Source organism: Rhipicephalus sanguineus, chromosome 3 (assembly GCF_013339695.2).
Source record: "Rhipicephalus sanguineus isolate Rsan-2018 chromosome 3, BIME_Rsan_1.4, whole genome shotgun sequence".
Lineage (NCBI taxonomy): Eukaryota > Metazoa > Arthropoda > Arachnida > Ixodida > Ixodidae > Rhipicephalus > Rhipicephalus sanguineus.
In genome coordinates, this window is record NC_051178.1 from 177,699,105 (window position 1) to 177,717,740 (window position 18,636).

At 46.5% G+C, this 18,636-nt stretch overlaps 1 protein-coding gene across 1 annotated transcript in view; it reads left to right on the top strand.

Annotated features, from left to right (window-relative positions):
- LOC119387733 (uncharacterized) overlaps positions 1-18,636 on the top strand; it is a 34,075-nt gene that overhangs the window by 11,732 nt on the left and 3,707 nt on the right. The window contains exons 2-6 of the mRNA XM_037655215.2: positions 8,878-9,079; positions 9,403-9,506; positions 12,077-12,279; positions 14,459-14,627; positions 15,806-16,078. Of these exons, the coding sequence (XP_037511143.1) occupies positions 8,878-9,079; positions 9,403-9,506; positions 12,077-12,279; positions 14,459-14,627; positions 15,806-16,078 (951 nt within the window). The remainder of the gene's footprint in view (positions 1-8,877; positions 9,080-9,402; positions 9,507-12,076; positions 12,280-14,458; positions 14,628-15,805; positions 16,079-18,636) is intronic.

An 18,636-nucleotide genomic window follows, 5' to 3' on the forward strand; every position in this document is an offset into this window, starting at 1 on the left:
AACTTTTTGCTACACAGACAATTTAATCAAACAATGAAAATATGGAGTGGCAGGACCAATATTTGCCCCAGTTTTTCACACACAGATACAGCAACAAGGAGGTCATGCACTCGCTTAACAAGTTTAATTGAACTGAAGCTCACATCCACCAACGATAATTTACATATACGTGGTGTGCTACTTCGAATGAATTAAGTTTGTAGTTGTATGTGTGTACTTACTGTTACTACCAGTTCAAAACGTGTTTCAGACAAATGAATTGCCTTACAGTGAGCCTCGTGTACAAACCTAATGAACGAGCGAATGGGAATTTTTTCGAGGGCCTCGTTTCTTTTTTAGACAGAACCAAATTAATCGAACAGACAATTAAGCCAGGGAAAGCATAGCGGACATTAATTGTCGTCTTTAAAGGGGCACTGAAGAGCAAAACGATTTTTCTCATATTAGTAAATTACTCTTTCACGATACCAAAACCACCACGCTTGCTGCGAGAAGATGCTTACTAAGCACGAAAATACGCAAAAACAAAATGTGGGTGGCGACGCCACCTTGAAGTTTCCACATCATTCGCCGTGACGTTACATGTTTTGACGGCGCCAACTAGGGACTACGTAGTTCCTAATCGGTAAAAATGAAGTACATTGTCCTCTGAGGGGGCCAGAGACTTGACATACCAAGTTTGGGGTAATTTTATTGAGCAAATCGCGCCAAAATAAGATAAATACACTTTGAAATCAGTGACGTCACGCGGGAAGATTTCGGCGCGAAATTTAAAAATGAAACTTTGACGTTGGTTTTCTCCTCTATCAATAAACCTATGGTGGCGAAATTAACGACATTAGAGTTTTCAGAGTCCAATTTATCGATCTAAACCGATTCATTGTTTCTCTTTAGTGTCCCTTTAATTGTAGTGTAGTAATAATGGCGTACGTTGAAATTGATTACAGTGGACGAAAACTCACCCTTTCCGTCGGTGGGATCTGAATCCACAACCTTCTAGTTACACGTCTGGCGCTTCCCCGTTTACTTCGTTGGGTACTTATGTATTTGTTATCCCTAGGAGTCTCAGCCAGCACCGCACGTAGCCCAAGTGGCGACTTTGGAACATTCATTTTTGACAGAGGGCATCACGTGGCACTTGATCTTAGCACCACGTAATAATAATAATATCTGGGGTTTAACGTCCCAAAACCACGATATGATTATGAGAGACGCCGTACTGGAGGGCTCCGGAAATTTGGACCACCTGGGATTCTTTAACGTGCACCTAAATCTAAGTACACGGGCCTCAAACATTTTCGCCTCCATCGAAAATGCAGCCGCCGCGGCCGAGATTCGATCCTGCGACCTTCGGATCAGCAGTCGAGCGCCATGACCACTAGACCACCGCGGCGGGGTCTTAGCACCACATAGCAGCTGACCAATAAACCCTCGCATGCTAACTTGATGCTTTAAGTCTACCGGAGCGACGCCCTCGCTGAATCTACGAAAGAAGGGGATCTTTTCGATCGTTTTGGTTGTGTATAAAAAAGAAACGAGGCCCTCCAAAAATCCCCTTTTTTTCTTTCATTCACCGCGAAGTCCTTGCCCCGGCTGACTTATGCCTCAAGTTCGCATGTGACGTTTTATCGGTCAGCAGCCGCCTCATGGAAAGATTGCGTGCCACGTGACAAACTCTGGCAAAGAAGAGTGTTCCACACTCACCGCCTTGAGTACGAGTGGCACTGGCTAACACTCCAAGGGACTACACATACATAAATGCCCAGCAAAGCGTATGGCGAAGCGCTTTCCGTCGTAGCTCAATCGGCTGAGCATCGGGCGTTTAGATACCATCAAAGCAAAGGGCGATTTTCCGTTCACTTTATTCCATTTCAATTTAGGCCATTATTACTACACTACAGTTAAAGCCCACAATTAAAGTCCGCTATGCTTTCCCTTGGCTAATCGATTGATTTGGTTGTCTGTACACATCCAAGCGCTACAATCTGCGACAGACAGACTAAAATATTTAATATAGAACAATTACGTACATTCTTTGCAAAAACGAGCGCGGCACCGTAGACGGCGACGCAGCTACAAACACATAGCCTCTGAGCAGCATGGCGTATGCATGACCGCGCCGTGTGTGTACATGTGTCTCTCTATCTGCACACCCGTCTACTTTTATAAAGTTGATTTGCACGTTAGTTAACTATAACCATGCTTATAACAATAATTGATGGGGTTTAACATCCAAAAACCACGATTATGAGCGACGCCGTAGTGGAGGGCTCCAGAAATTTTGACCAGCCGGGGTTCTTTATACGGGCACCTAAATCTAAGAACACGGGCCTCAAGCACTTCGCGAGCCCTCAAGCAAAGCGATCGCCGCGGCCGGGATTCGATCTCCGCGACCTGTGGGTCAGCAGTCGAGCACCTTAACAACTATATATTTAGACCACCGTGGCGGGTAACTATGCTTATTGAACGATAACGTCTGTTGCATTTCCACCACAGAAAGGATACGGGGCGACCAGTAATGTTTAAAGGCAGACTCAATTTTATAGTGACAAGGCATGTGTACGTCATTTCATGCAAGGATGCCGCATTGCATGCAGTCAAGGAAGAAGGGCGAAACAACACAAGGCCTGCATAACACAAGCATAGCATCGCGCAATGCAACGCGTATTCTTCAGGCTGTTTTTAGCTCTAATCGACGCACACGGCAACGGCTCCGCGGAAGCGTATAACGAACACCACAGAAGGCAGACACACTAGTACAAGGCATACTTTCGTATCAAACACTTCCTCTTGCACACCATCTCTATTATGGCAGCTCGCCGCTCGGGCAATCTTACCTACACAAAGTCGTCATGCACAGTCACGCGATTTGGCAACGTTCTTCAACTCACCGAAGAGTGATATTCGCTGTGGCGACAGTCTCGTCAAAAGGCGCGCGCTTGTGATCTTGTTCAAAGCTTCGCGCTCGTTGGGGCTACGACAACACATGGCCGTCAACGATTCCATGTCAAACAACGATGCGTCCGTCCCGACACGCGGTGTAAGTAGTACGTGTCCATTCCACGACTTCCAGCGACGATACCGGCACGTAATATTAATCAACGTGGAAAAAATACATGCGCGCAACAAACTTATTTAGGCATTACACACTGCGCTGCGAGAACTTCTTTTACAACGACCCTCAAATACGTCAACCGGCGTCAACTGCCTGAACGGCTTAAACCTTAAACCGCTTAAACGTCAGTGCGCCTGCGCGCCCCCTGGTTTGAACTGATTGGCTCTCGCTCAGCGAGCGATTTGAAACTGAGTTGCAGCTGCGCGCCCTCTTCCGTTCGTTTGCCGCACCGGTTCTCGCTTTTCTCCCCTTCCTTATCGTGTTCGCTCGCGCGCCTTCACGATTCAAGGCGAAACCCCATATGCGCAAAAATTCACGCGGCAGCGATGAGCGATGCTATGAGCGACGAAACGAGCCGCTCGCGCGACGTGTTGCGTGGTCGATTTCGCGCGATCGCTCGGTTTTAGGGGCGAAGCTCCTTAAGGCGGCACCCGTTCGTCCCTCGTAGTCGTCGTGGTCGTAGTAGTGAGTAACAAGTCTTACGCTTTGACCTCCAAGGTAGTGCCGGTGGGAGATTTCTCCTGTGCGTTGTTGAACAATAAATTCGCAGCGTGCGCGTTAACTAAAAGCCGAATTCTTCTGTCTCTCATTCCCCATTAGCAGCCATTGGCATGTTCCAGTAGGAAACGTTAGTAGAAGTAGAAGTGTAAGTGTTAGCTAAAAGCCGACTTCTTCTGTCTCTCATTGCCATTAGCAGCCATTGTTTACCTCCAAGGTAGTGCCTGGTGAGATTTCTCCTGTACGTGATTAAACAATAAAAATTTTGTTCAAAACGCCGTTGATTGATGAAATAAACCAACGAAAGGCGCCAGATGTTTTGTAAAAGCAGAACGAAAGAACGCCAGATGTTTTTCTTAAAGTGTAGTAGTAGTAGTTATATGTAGCCACCTCGCCCGATCGTCAACGGGCGAGGTGGACCGGCAACGGCGCGAGGACCCTGCCGTACGAGAGTTAAATCACACTAAAAGACATACTTTGCGGGCGATACACTCTAGTGAGCTTTCAACTTTTCGTCTTAATGTACATGATAAAGAAATTATTTCTACGAAAAACGCAAGGCACACCTTGAGCAATATGTTTGGTTTTGGGACGCTAAATGGAACCATGAGGCGATGCGAAGCCGGAGCACTTGCACGATCGCGTTCCGTTGGCTTTCGTTGGGCATGCTACCGACCTCGCGTCGTGGAACGCGCGTCCTGTCTTCCCTCTAGCCTTGCCTTTAATTCGCACAGGGCGAGCGGGGAATGCAGTCGCTCTTGGCGCTCTTTCGCTCGGGAGCGGACTTCTTCCTTGCATTTCACCGATCACAAGTGATAATGAAGGGACCACGTAAACCAACAGTACAATAAAAGTTTGATGTTTAATATATACACGATGTTTCACACTCTTTATATTATGTACTGGGCGCATTTCACGGAAGAGTTTCACGGTTTACAGATGATTCCCTCCGTAGCTTCGCCCCACTCATCATCATTCACCCCGTGGATATGCTGTCATTTTTTCAGATTTGTAATCCGTCGCATGTCCGTCGCTCGTCGCCCGGAAGTGCTGTGCTCAAGCAGCCAATAGCAAAACACCGGAATAAGATGCATCAGTGACGTATTGCTGATTGCCGCCACTTTCTTATCGACGCACATCAACAACAACGTTCATCAACATGACCAACGGCGACGAGCGAAATGTTGACGTTGTTGAACGCGAACGCTGGGACCCGCGCCGTCTGTGACGCGGCTTGGCAGCACGTAGCAGCAGTGATGGGATCGAAAAAAATGCTGCAAGACAATGATAAACATGTTCTGTACCATTATGCAACGAAAGATCGTATTTTACATTGCATACCGCTGAGAACGGGCTACTTTTGGTACGAGTGAACGCCCTCATGCCAGCAACAGTGGAGATCGCTCGCCGAGGGCGTCGCGTGAATGGGGTATGCCCATCCAAGCGACCGCTTGCGCGAAGACGATCTACATCGCGTCGCTCGTCGCTGTCGCGTGCATTTTCGCGTATATGGGGTTTGGCCTTCACGGCAGTGCCTGAACGAAAAAGCAACTTCTTAGTGGGGAGGCCGCTTCTGAGCGATTCTTCAATTGTATTTCCAGTGCTTGCTGTTTAAACATACCGTTCGTGGACCATTCGTGTACAGGATATGTAACGAACGGTCCGTTTTTACTACTATCTGTAACAGCTGTTGCCCTCACGGCCGTGTCTGTGTGTATGATCACAAGCATGCGGAAAACTTGAGCCTTTGACAGCAACTGTCCGCAGTGCCGAGTGATATCTCTTTGAAATTTGCACCGAGCCAGTGTCACCATCGATGCCTCGCCCTTAGGGCGATTCAGTTGCAAGTTCTTTCTTATTGATGTTCCCTGTTAATTTAAATTAATATATTCTAAGCGGGAGATGTAAGCAAGTGCATACACACATTATCTATTTGAAATCGCTTACTGAAACACGATTTAATATTACATTGCACGTCGTCGTAATGAAAACAGAAAAATGCATATTTGTTGAAGAACATCTTAATTAACATATTACCTTCTGAAAATGTCGTGAAAATGAACAAATATAATGAGCTAGCGAAAGGGCCACAGCTAATTCGCAAAATATTTTTAACAAAATTGGTTTCTGGGCACCGTGCTTCGTATATGAAAAGAATGGCGAAATACTGTATATTGAATAGTAACACAAATGAAAGCACTGCAGTGGGCCCTGCTATTTGTGTCTTGAAAAAGAGCTGTTGTACTCTGTTCACTGTTTGCCCATCGTCCCGCTTCAAAGCTGCGATTTCCAGTGTTCGACGAAATACATTGCCCTTGCATTGTAGCAACGAAGGCGGAAAGAACCACACAGTCCTTGCAGTACATCCAGTCGGTGAGCCATAGAGTGCGACATACTTACTGGAAACATCTTTAGTTCTAATGTGGGCATGCGAGTTACGAGGGGAAATATATATGTGCCATGTGCGCCAGAATGTGTTAATGAGATATACAAAAACGCATTCCTGCTCAATTTCACATTGTGGTTCAATTAATTAATGAGCCCCCTTAGTTCTTTTTTAACATACCTTACAGCTAGGGCCCAATGGGGCAATAAGGAGTGCATGCTTAGATGTTATATAAACAAAAAGGTAGCAAAATTGCATAAAGTACACACGTCTGATAAAATTTCAATGAAAAACCTTATTTTCAGCCAGAAATTAAATAACTCCACTTTAGCTTCTGTCTTTAGACAGTCTATAGACTGGGATTTGACAATAGGAAATAACACCAATTTATCAACCTTTTTATGTAGACAGTCTATACACTGGGATTAGACAAAACACAAACTTCATCAACTTAACTTTTGTCTATAGATTGTATATAGACTAACAATAGAAAAAAAAGAACCATACGCTTTTTAAAACTTTTGTTTATAGACAATCTATAGAACGCAATTAGACAAAAGATGACACACATTTATAAACTTTCGTCTATAGATTGTCAAAAGATTTTCTTTAGGCGAAATACTAAATCTACATAAAGACGAACTCGACTACAAGAAGTCTGCAGACACTCTATAGACTGTCTAAATGCATTTTTTTAAGGGTAGAGCATTTACCATTCGTGTTCGTAATTACCGCACACAAATCTAATTAAAGCATAAAAGGCGCTAGCAAAAATCTGGCTGTCGGGGGTCCTTTAAAAAGAACACACACTAACAGGTCCGTTGGAATACTGAAACTTTAAAATTCACTATACCTATAAAAAATCGTATCTTCAAATACTGAATTAAGCGTTTCAACTATAAAAAATGATGTAAATTGCCGCGTAGTTTTGTTACCGCCCGGTAACAATTAACGTTGTGCGATACACGTAATGCAGTTAATATATATTTATACATTGTGATGCGGGACTGCGCGTGTATACACTCCTGTCGGCGGTCTCCATGCCGTAGCGCAATACGTGCATCTGCATTGACGAGTGCTCCTCCACTCGACCAGGTTTGAGTGTTGGGACGCTGATAAGCGCCCGGCCGTTTACACTCGTCCTTGGCCGATAAGCGGGCAATGTGAGAGACGATACGGAGCACTTTGTTATGCACAATTTCTGGCACGCATGCCTTCGTAAATTGAGCTTACTTGAACTGTCGCTTGTCGGTTTTATTTCTGGATGTACCATTCGGTGAATTGAAGCTCGATAGACAGGATAAAAAAGAGACGTACGGGACAAGCACTTGTCCTGTCTCTTTTTTTGTCCCGTCTATTGCGCTTCAATTTGCGAAATATGCATCAACGGCTGACCCACAAATCTACTCTCTCAAAAATGGGTACGCTATATTTGCGGGTGAACGCGGCAGTGGCTGCTCCTTGTCTTTGGATAAGGCACCTTAGTATGCTTCGACAGTGTATATGTTTTAAATGTTTTGTGCAATCGCAGCTCACATAAACACTAGCGAAGGCACAGACACACTTCTCTGAAGCAATGTGCATACCACGAAGGAAGGAAACAAAAGCCGAAGGCAGGTTGGTTAATCAGAAAAGCGTCTGATTTGCTACCCTACGCTGGGGTATTGGGAAAGGGGAATAGTGATGAGAGAAAGGAGGGAGGGAAAGAAGGAAACGACAAATGATTTCGTGTACGTGTGAGGTAGTGCGCCATTAATCCATTATCAATGCGCATGCCGTAGTAACCGGCAACGCAGTAGCACAGGTAAAGACATCCGAAATCTCTGACGCCCGGAATAACTTTGGCTGCATACCCTCCAAGTCCGCGGCGATAAGGATTCCCAGACTTGGACAAACTTCTCGTACCCTGGCAATGTCTCCTTCTGAGAAATGCTCTTTGTAGTTTAGTATACTACATAAACAGGTGGATGACAGCTATATCAAATTCATGAAGTTTCTTCCACCTTGCGGTCTTCCGCAGAACTGATGCGCCGCATATCGAAACGCATGTCGACAAACTCTATACTGGGCCTGTCTTTCCGTTCGACATCGACGTTTAACACACTCGGATGCACTAATACAGATAGATAACGTTACCCTCGTTCAAGGCAATTAGTGGGCATGTTTGCGCTGCGTTTGTGGGGCACAAGCCCTTCGCATAGTGTAAGACCTGTCGTCGAAGTCCATTAGTACTGATTTGAGTAGGTGTCTCCGTCTTCGTATAGTTTAACGCGTGCTGTCAACGTCAGTTAAACTATACGAAGTTGACGGCACGCGTCTGTAGCGCCATCTACACCTACGCGATCGATCTCAGCGTATTATCTATGGTGGCGACCGGACCTGTGCGTCGTTGTGTCGTTTATTAAGATTTCTTATAATACACACCTCAAAAATGAACTTATTAGTGAGTCATCTTATTTGTCTGGTCGCACTAATCACCGTCATAAAGTTTAACTCCCTTTTTGCTGTGCTGACTTGTTTTCTGAGTTTCTGCATTTAAATCCGTTGTCAGATTGTTTGAACTAGCCGGTAACAAATATGCATTGTTTTGTTTTAGCTGCCACTCCCTAACGCCTTTTGGCGTTTGAGTTGTATATAAAAATATGAATAAAGCTGAAGATAACGAAACATGCATCGTTTTTAATGTCAGCTTTGTTGCAATAGTCTGAAGTGTAGCCACCGTATGCTAACTTAGCTACGAGACCAGAGTGCACCGGCTACCTTCTCGCGTTTCTCTCAAGAAGCAGTTCCGTTTCTTGAAAGAAAGATGTGCGAAGGCACTCGGAGCTCACAGGCAGCGCTCTTCGGGCACGCATCTAACTTACCCCTGATACCGCAGATTGACGTCGACGCGCATCTGACAGGCGCTGAGCTCCTCCACCGCATACGGCGCTGTGCGGCGGGATTTTGCCGGGAGGGTGTGAAGAAAGGCACGAAAGTGTGTTGCCAGCTAGGAAACTCCCTCGACAACATCGTGGCCGCCATGGGCGTCGTATTCGCCGGCGGTACGCTAGTCATGGCCAAGGCTGCCTTCGTCGAAAGTGAGTGCACGTATACTTTCTGCGCCCACACATAATGGCGTTAAAGCTTTTCCTCCGAATATCGCCGTGTCGTAAAGATCAAATATGCACACCCCAACAAGGACCTATATTTGTTTTGCCTAATTGCTTGTAACTATTACAAAACCGAAACGTAACGTTTCTGTGTAGCATTTGCAACATGTTGCAAATTACGCATCAAAAGTGCATTGATATGACCCTATCCCTTTGTTTTTCTTTGTTCATTATTTTGTTCCTTTGTTTTTTGAACCCGAATTGAACTAATTGTTCTTTGACATTCCACTGGCTCATTTTCTGGCTTTCAGGAGAACTGCGATACGAAATAGAAGACAGTAAATGTGAATGTATTCTTACGGACGAGGCTAATGCATCTAAAGCCTCTCAAGTCATGGAGAAGATTTCGTTAAAGGTAAGCAAAGATAGGCTTACTTCTGTGAGGCAGTTCGTAGGACAGGGAAGGTTCGTCCTTTAAGAAACGCTGCCTTGCATCTCACTTTGGTGCTTGTCTGCCGTTTAACCAATGATTACTATGTACATGGTCAATCAGTTATTACTACTCTAAGAAAAAATAGTATGCGTGACTCTTTTCGGAGAGTTCTGACTTGCCACGTATAGGACTCTCTTTAAATAGTCACAGTGACTCTCTTGGTGGGTCAGGGTCGGCTCGCTCTAGGAGTCCCCTGACCCTCTAGGAAGAGTGGAAAGACTCTCATCCGGAGGATCACGTTACCACATATAGGGAGTCAGACGACTCTTGCCGGTAACACTCCTACGGGGGTCAAGGGACCCACACCGAAGCATCAAGCGACTCCACAAGTGTTTTAAGCTACTCATTTGACCCTTGCCCTACTTTTGCGCGACTACTGTTGAAAATGGTGGAGTATTCATTTTAAGCAAGTACAATAATACTTGCCGTTCTACTCAGCGACTGTAAAAAAAGAATAGTTCAGTTTTAGCATTATTTTAATAAAACTCGTCAAAACAACACATATTTTCCAGCAAAGTTATATAGAAAGCGCGAAAAGATGGTCTGTGATTTCAAATTAAGAAGTTTGGGTATTCCTCATTTACATGCTTCTATGAATATAGCCAACTAAAATGTGTGACTGTGATGTGCACAGTGTCATGGTGCTAAATAAACAGCAGAAATCGCCATCATGTTTCCATATTTATTCCTTGTGATTAAGAATAAATCAAAAAGTGGTGACGGCTTGAGGCATCAGACTTGTGACTTGCTAGGTTGTCGCTCCTGTCCAGCGTGAGCACCATGAAAAACGGTATCTGAAAGGCAGAACGTGATATTATGATGAGAAAATGAAATTGCAGTAAAGGTTTGCAAAACCTGCACAATAAGTGGTTCACACAGACATAATAAAGGATAACAACAAAGCACATCCTCCGGCAGCCAGGGGCATGCCGTGAGCGGTTATTGACCGCATGTCTTACAAACGTAACCCATCCTTAAATACTCAGATAAACAGATGCGAGTACTAGGGCCCGAACGACATCCAGCGCGTGCGTACGCCGTCTACGTCGAGATCAGACATGTCATATGCTAGAATTAGCGCACATAACTCCTACAATCACGTACACTCACTCGATTCTGTTATAGCGCCCAATGTCATCGCAGTGTATGCAAACCACGAAAACAGCAAACAGAAACGAAGGAAAAAAGTGCACGGCGGCGGCCGCAACAACGGGCGCCGTCGAAAGTCTCTAGCTTTTTCGCCTTACCGGCGAGGCGTGTCCGACTTGAATGACTACCGCGTACGTCCTGGAAGCCACCGTACTATATCTGCACCTCAAATCACCGTCTTTAAGCCAACAAAAACCATTATATATAGTGCGTCTGAGCGTAATGTACACAGGCTTTTTTTTTCACGTTCCCACGCGCGGAAGCACGCTGCACACTCAAGGTCGATGAAACTGTTATTATGAAGTAGACTAAATTGCCTCTCAGAACGAGATCTTGCACCTTCAGTAGTGCAGACACCACGTGCGATCGCAAGAAATGACCCTCGATAATTGTTTGCATCGCTCACTTTATGGGAGCTTGTACAGCAACGCGCATAACGGTGGTAACTCGTTAACTGACAGCTTTAGTTGGGCATCCGCAACAGCCCCGCGGACGTAGGCTGCTGTTGGAAATGACTGGCGGATAACTTCAGCAAGGCGGCTGCGGACGCCCAGCTAAAGCTCTATAATGAGTACCTACGAAAGCAGTACACTCACCGTTAACTGGCGCCCGTTGTCGGTGTCCGCAGCTCCATGAATATTCCGCCCTCCAAGCGTCACTTCGTGCACGGAGCCGGCGTCAACACCATCAACACCACCGAAGACGCGCAACCAACACAACCACGCAACGCATTCCAATAGACCAGGAGACTGAGACTGACTGAGACGACTGAGAGATGAGAGCGACGCGCCACCCCGGCGCCAACCGCCTCTGCATGGCCGAGCAAGGCGCCACAACGGCGCCAAAGGGCAAGCGCGTGATATGTATGGCGTATACGGCGGCTCTTCCGTATACCGAAGCCAATCGAAACGCGCTTCAGGAGGGTCCAGTGACTCCTTCCCAAATGCGAACTCTTTTTCTCTGCCTGTACCTTCCAAAAGGGGTCAGGTGGACACCCGAAGAGTCACGGTTCCATGACCCTCTTTTGACTCTCTTTTTTCTTAGAGTGTATGTGCGTTGAACACTCCAGTAGAGCGATGCTGTCCACAAAGTCCGAAATGTCAACAGTGACAGCTCAAGACTCGAACGTTAGCGAACAAAAATGCAGCAGGGTTCAGCCACCATTTGTCGGTAGACCTACGCTATAACTGCGTAGTGGCTTTTACTAGTATATAGTACAGCTGTTACAATATTACGGGTGGACATACAGGTGCACGTACTGCAGCGCAATATTTTACAATGTTAAGAGTGTTTAGCAATGCTATTACATTTGCTTCAAAGGGTCTTTTCTTTTTTTTCCACAGGCGTTTGCCGTCGGAGATTCTCCCGGCTTTGTAAATGTGCTTCGGTTTCAAACTGCCGGTGACGAATCGTGGCCAAGCGAGGACGAGCCCGTTGACACAAGCGAAGATATTGTCGTCATACTCTACACGTCCGGAAGCACGGGTCTTCCCAAAGGCGTTGAAGTCTCGCACCGAGCTTACGTTTCCACGTTTACTTCATTCAGGTTGGTTGGTTGAAAAACTTTATTTGGGCCCTGCAAGGCGCGCGTCAGCGCGCAGCGGGCAACACCCACGTCGAGACCGTCAGACCAAGCCTGCCGGCCGCTCCGCGGGCCTGCTGGACGGCCCAGAGCTGGTCAAACGAAAAAGAATTCCCTTAATATATTGTCACGTGGTTGTGATGGTGAACAAATAAATCGCAGCCGGGAAAGATGTAACTCTTAAATGGGCGAACTTGTGCCCGGAAAAAGAACGAAACTCAAAGTGCAGACACTCGTCGCTCGTTGAATGATGTGATCAGCTGTAAGGCGCATCGGCATTTAGACATGTGGCATCGCAGATTCCGGGCTTATCATGGTGGCCGCGTTAGTTCCGGAATGAACTCTACTGTTCGCGTTGCACGCTCAAGCTTATCGGAACAATCTAAAATAATCGGGCATGTACGACATTCCGGCGCGGTGCGCTCGAGAAAGTGGTCCGTTACACGTGTAACGGGTCCAGTTAAGCAGTGTTCAGACTACGTGCGCAACGTACGGATCGTCGGTAAGGATCGTGACTGTAAACGCAATCAACGTAATGAGCTTGTTCAGACGTTTTTGTATGTAGCGTAAAGTACGTAAGGTTTGGGGCGTAAATGTTGGCGGGCCCGCGACTTTTACGACCACTACTGATGCGACCGTTACGTACGGCCAATGGGCAAAGAAGTTTCGGTTTTCAATTTCCGTTCACGGGGCTTCTGTCCTCCGCAGATTCCGCGTCTTCATGCGCGTCTTGCAAGTCATGCAGTAGCGTGTCTGTGCAGTTGGTTTGCCGGCGTTTATTGCGTTGCGCGCCCGTGGCCTGTAACCATGACCCGTATCACAGCTAGCCCAGCCATGGCCAAACATGCGAACCTTGCTAGGATGCAACAGTTGTAGCGAGGACGCAACACATTTTCAGAAAGGTGATTGGCTCGTCGTAAAAAAACGTACCTTACCGAAAAGCTCAATGTGAACATACTAGGTCATTAGCAACGCAAACGGACGATGCTGCCGTTACGCGATACATTTGTGACAGATGCGACTGTAGTCTGAACCCGGCTTTACATGAAAATAGAAGCACGCGTGGTGATATAGCCTTACGTGGCCTACATACGTTAAAACAGATTTAAAGAAGTTTTAAAACAGATTTAAACGGGTAGGGATGATCTATCGCTTTAGCTTGATCAAGCCAGTATTAAAAGCGAATAGGGTTGTGTTGGGACATGTTGCCTAATTTACTCGCTGTGTAGCGTTTTATATTCTGTAAAGAAGTACTCATTAGTATTTTAGCAATTAAGCTACAAGAAATAACGGCAATTTATGATTATATAAAAAAAAAACACCGAAACATCCGGAAGTGGCGTGCGCAAGAAAAAAAGAAAAAGCGGGAAAGTAGTGCCCGCTTATGCACATCCGCAAAATGACTTGGTAATTCAGCTGCTGTGCATGAGGCCGCTGGTTCGATTCCTTGTCACGGCAGCTATATATTGATGCTAGCTAGAAGCAAGGGTGTCGCCATACAGATTTAGGTGCACATTAAAAAAAAAAAGCTAGTTTAAATACTTTGGGATTTTTTCGTTATCGGGTCTGGGACATAGTTGCTTTGCGGCTGCCGATTGATTCACCAATTAATCCCTAAAATGATAAATGAATCAGATTCGATCACTTCACTCAGTTAAGCAATCAGTCAGTTTAGTTTTCCTTTAATGAAAAATGCAGAGTTTGTCATGATGGTTCACGAAGCAGTTGGCCCTATTTTAAGCATGAAGTTGTCTAGTTTTATAAGACTATTTTACGTAAGACCAAACACCGTCACTTTGAGCTGTTAAAGGAATGTCTTCCTATTATTGCATATAGCGACACGAACATAGGTAAGGAAGCGTCGAACGGGACAACCCTGCTACTGTCTTCATATGCGTGCGTATACCGTGGTATTGTTCGTTTAGTAAAAATACACGTCAAGGCTGCAGCCCAATGTGGCGACACCGAAACCCCTGCGTAAAACTCTACAGGGCGTTTTTCAAGGACTGAATGTGTTGTATGCAGGACAGTGGCGGCCATGCTATAGCGTGACACTTTGTATGAGTGAAGCAGATGCAATGTTAGAACCCAGTGGGAAACTTGTGCACGGCGCGATGCAATTTAATTTTTTTTTCTCTCGCAGGAGGTGTGGTTTCGTTACGGAAGACGACGTTTACCTTGCCTGGAATCCACTCACCCACGTGTCTGGCTTCACGCTGAACATCTTCGCTCCGTGTTACGGGGCTACTACGATCCTGCGCGAGCCTTCCTTGCCACTAGACAGATTTGTGGACGTCGTTCGAACGTACGGGGTGCGTACATATCGCTTCAGTTACTGAAGTTTCGTTGTATACGTTACAACTGATTCGCGCTGAGATGGAACAAGTAAAAACGTAACCTCTTCCAAGCTCTGCAGGCGAAGTGTTGTGACAGCGCAAACGGGACAATGTCGGCGACGCAAGAGAACACGGGTCAAGCGCTGATAGTCGGAACCAATTGATAATGATACCGCGACTTGGAAGTGGCACGTCCCCCCTATAAGAGACAGGCCAAGATTCTGGCAGTTGGAGCCGGTTAATAACTTCGGCACTTGAAATTGTAAAGCTAAAATCACAAATGGAACAACTTTGTGCAATTCGGAAAAGATAAAGCACGGTTAAGCTTGAAAATGTGATAAAAAAAGATTCATAAACGCTATGAATCAACCTTGATACAACCCGAAATTATGAAAAAGCAATTATATAACATATCGTTGTTGGAATGAAATAACTGGGTGCCTCGCATACGCCATTGTGACTGAAAGCAGACAGCCGCGCGTGCCCCCAGCATGTCCTCAAGTGCACTTGATAACCAAGCTTTGGTTATTAAGTTTTAAGTATAGGAAGAATACTGGCTGGGTGATGTGACGTCATCCGCCTCATCCTGCGTCTTTACGCGAGACCTTACAAGTATAGGTGCTCAGTGTTCACCTGGCTTCTGACCGTATTGCGTTGAGCAGGGTACTTCCCAGCCATACAAGCTACGGAGATTTCACACGTACACTACGCTTTGGACTTAAAAGCAGGAAACGCATGGGGTGCTTTCTGGGGTGATTGACGCGTGGCGGAGGGGCGCGGGCGCCGTTTTGACACGTGAACCCGACAAAATCACTTAGCCGCGTGTTCCTGAAGAGTAAAAAGCGTCGCAGTGTGGCGTGCGCGCCCGCCGAAGACAATGTAGGTTGAGCCACAGGACCCCGAGGTTCGTTTGGGGTCACGTGATCCCAAGTACAATGTCACCAAATGGTTTCCTTTCGCGAAATGGTGTAGCTCTCCGAAAACAATGCGATACGGAGGGTGATGCGCAGACTATGAACGCCGTACCCCGGGGATTCTAAGGACACCTCGTTGTTTATCGTGCCAGGTGACAATGTCTTCCGTTATGAAGAACTTGAGTTCGCTTGCAAAGAAAGCACGAGCAAGATTTTCACCGCTTCTCTTTTGTCCCGCAGGTCACAGTGCTGGTGGGTGTGCCTGTGAAGATGCAGATGTTCATCAACGAGGCAAAGAGCTCGGGGCGAAATTTGCCTCATGTGGAGAAGTTTGTGTTCGCGGGCAGCGTTATGTCCAGCAGCTTGGCGCGCGATATCTGCGACATGATGACTCCGTCGACGTTGGCCAACCTCTATGGTATGACCGAGACGTTCGGCTTGGTCAGCGTCAGCATGGCGGGCGAAATAACCGTCGAACACATGGGAATCCCTTGCGCTGGCTGCGAAGTTAAGGTAAGTGCACTGAAAGACGTCCGTTGTGCTGACCGCGCCCCGCCACGGTGGTCTAGTGGTTATGGCACTGGACTGCTGATCCGAAGGTCGCGGGATCGAGTCTCGGCCGCGGAGGCTGCATTTTCGATGGAGGTGAAAATGCTGGAAGCCCGTGTACTTAGATTTAAGCGCGCGTTAAAGAACCCCAGGTGGTCGAAATTTCCGGAGGTCTCCGCTACGGCGTCCCTCAGTCATATCGTGGTTTTGGGACGTTAAACCCCAGATATATTATAGTTGTGCTGCCCGCCTCGCCTCACTTCATGCTGCCACAGCGTGTTGTACGCAAAGACAATCTTTTACTACGTGTCACAGTAAATTTAAAGCAACACAGGTAAGCGCCATTTTATCTTTCAAATATCCTCCTCCTAATACCTCTTCCAATTGGGCTCCCAGGAATGAGTAGCTGGGTAAACAGGTAATTGTTTTGGTGTACAGGGGGAATTGAAAGAAAGGCGAACCGCACGGCATGCTGTTTCCATCACGCTCTGACCTTGGTGGCAATAAAAAGAAGATAGATGGTTCTTGATTGTATCGGGGATGACTCTAGTGACTTTTTATCACCATACAGGCTGCAACCGCTTGAATATAAGTACGAAACAGCACAGAATGTAGGTGCCGCATGTTCGCGTTTCTTTCGATCCCCACTGTACGTACAGTGCACGCAACATAAAGGTACGATTCTATGCCAAGAATGAGGTCGGCTATCATTCACATTTAATTCATTTTATATCGCTTAATTTAGCTTTACACGTTACATTGTATTCCTGAAAGTAGCGCCTGTTCTCAATAAGTATGTGTACAATACGTTGTTACGGTATAGGTGTAATATATAAAATTACAACTGGATTGTACGATCACCGTTAAACTATAGCAACTTCCTATGATATAAGAAACACCTTCTGTTCTGAAACGTCGGTCAACACATTACTCGCTGACGGAATGTGACCATGGTAATCACGGTTTTAACCCACCGTCCGGTCAAAAGGGAAGCACGAGGGTATTATTGTCAAGCGGCATTCGAATGGTAAGGGCGTACTTCAATAGACGCTTGCTCTGAGCTAAGGTTTAATTTATGTACACATCACTGCTTTTCTCAAAGCTCTCGACAAGTTTTTACAACAGCCAATTTCGGTGGCGTAGTCGGCCGCCGCCGGTTTCAGTAACCCCGGCCCTCTGCCTGGCACTCTAGTATTCTACCACAAAACATGCCGGTGCTTGAGACCCCTTAGCAAAAGGACTCTATACAGGCGTCATGTCGGGCAATAAATCGCGTCAAACTATGCAATACAGTGTCGTAGGCGAGTAGATTGGCAACCAAGCAAAAAGCTCGTTTCGCAGGAATGGCGGCGGCGTCGTCGTCGGTTGTGAGCGAAAAATCGAAACCCAGGCTTCCTGCGTGGCAACCAAGTGCTCTACCACAGAGCCACGCCGTCGCTTGGATCAGCTTCTGAATAAAAACCCTATTCGAATTCTCCTTAATGCATGTACCGTTGCGTGGCAGAAGCGGCGAATCGCGCGAGGCGTCAACACATGTCGTTTATGCGCAATGAGTAAGGGGTGTAAAGGCCCACCCATTACAAAGCGCTCATATTTTAACAAAAGCATCAACGAAGTGAGCAGCTGCGTAGATTCGCATGTTGCCTTACGGACGCGTAGTGGGTACTTCGCTGATTCGCAAAGGGAAGAATTATGTCGCAGTGGGCACTTCGCAGCTGTACTTGCATTAGTCATTCTAGGTTAGTTTTAAACGGCCAATGTTACTCGCACAGGCGCTACTTTCCTTGCGGCATGGTTGAGGTGTCAGCCGAGAAGCGAAGTGAGGCTGACGATTGAGAAGGCAATGCGAACGGGGCCCGATTGCGCTATCACGCTCTACACTTGAGGCGAAGCTCAAGCGTGCTCCAATTTATTTTTGTGAAGCCTGCGCCTGAGAATCTAGACACATCTTAAGCACACGTCCGTGACCACACGCGCGCAGGTGGGCACGAAGATCTCCACGAGTGCCTTCCAGCGCCATTAGATATCATCGTGTTTTTCATTCCGTCAAATGCATTGATATCAAGTCGCCTTAGTTTTGATTTAATCTACTGGCCGGTGTTATACTTTTGCGTTGCCTAAGGTGTGCTTTGATTTGTGCAGAATCTAATTGTAAGATAAGGCAGAGCATGCAATGGGACATTATAGGGGAAAACAAGGAGCTTAACATTTTATAGGGGCAAAAGCCGTGGAGAACGCTTGCAGGCACGCTGTGGCTGAGTTGTCGAATATTGTTTCTCTGGAGCTGCTATTCAGTCGCAGTATGCACGATGTGCGAGCATATACTTTAACAAGACCGCATGAAAAAGTGTAAACGATGCTCATCTTCTCTACGTTGTAGGGTGAAGTTCATTGGCCCAAACAAAGTAGCAGTAGCAGTCTCCTTGTTTTCTGATACCGCAGCGAGACACGCCTTGCTCTGCGGATGTTTACTTTGTGCGCTAAGAGCGTAGACGCGTTCGTGTCTGCTATAGCAGGCATCC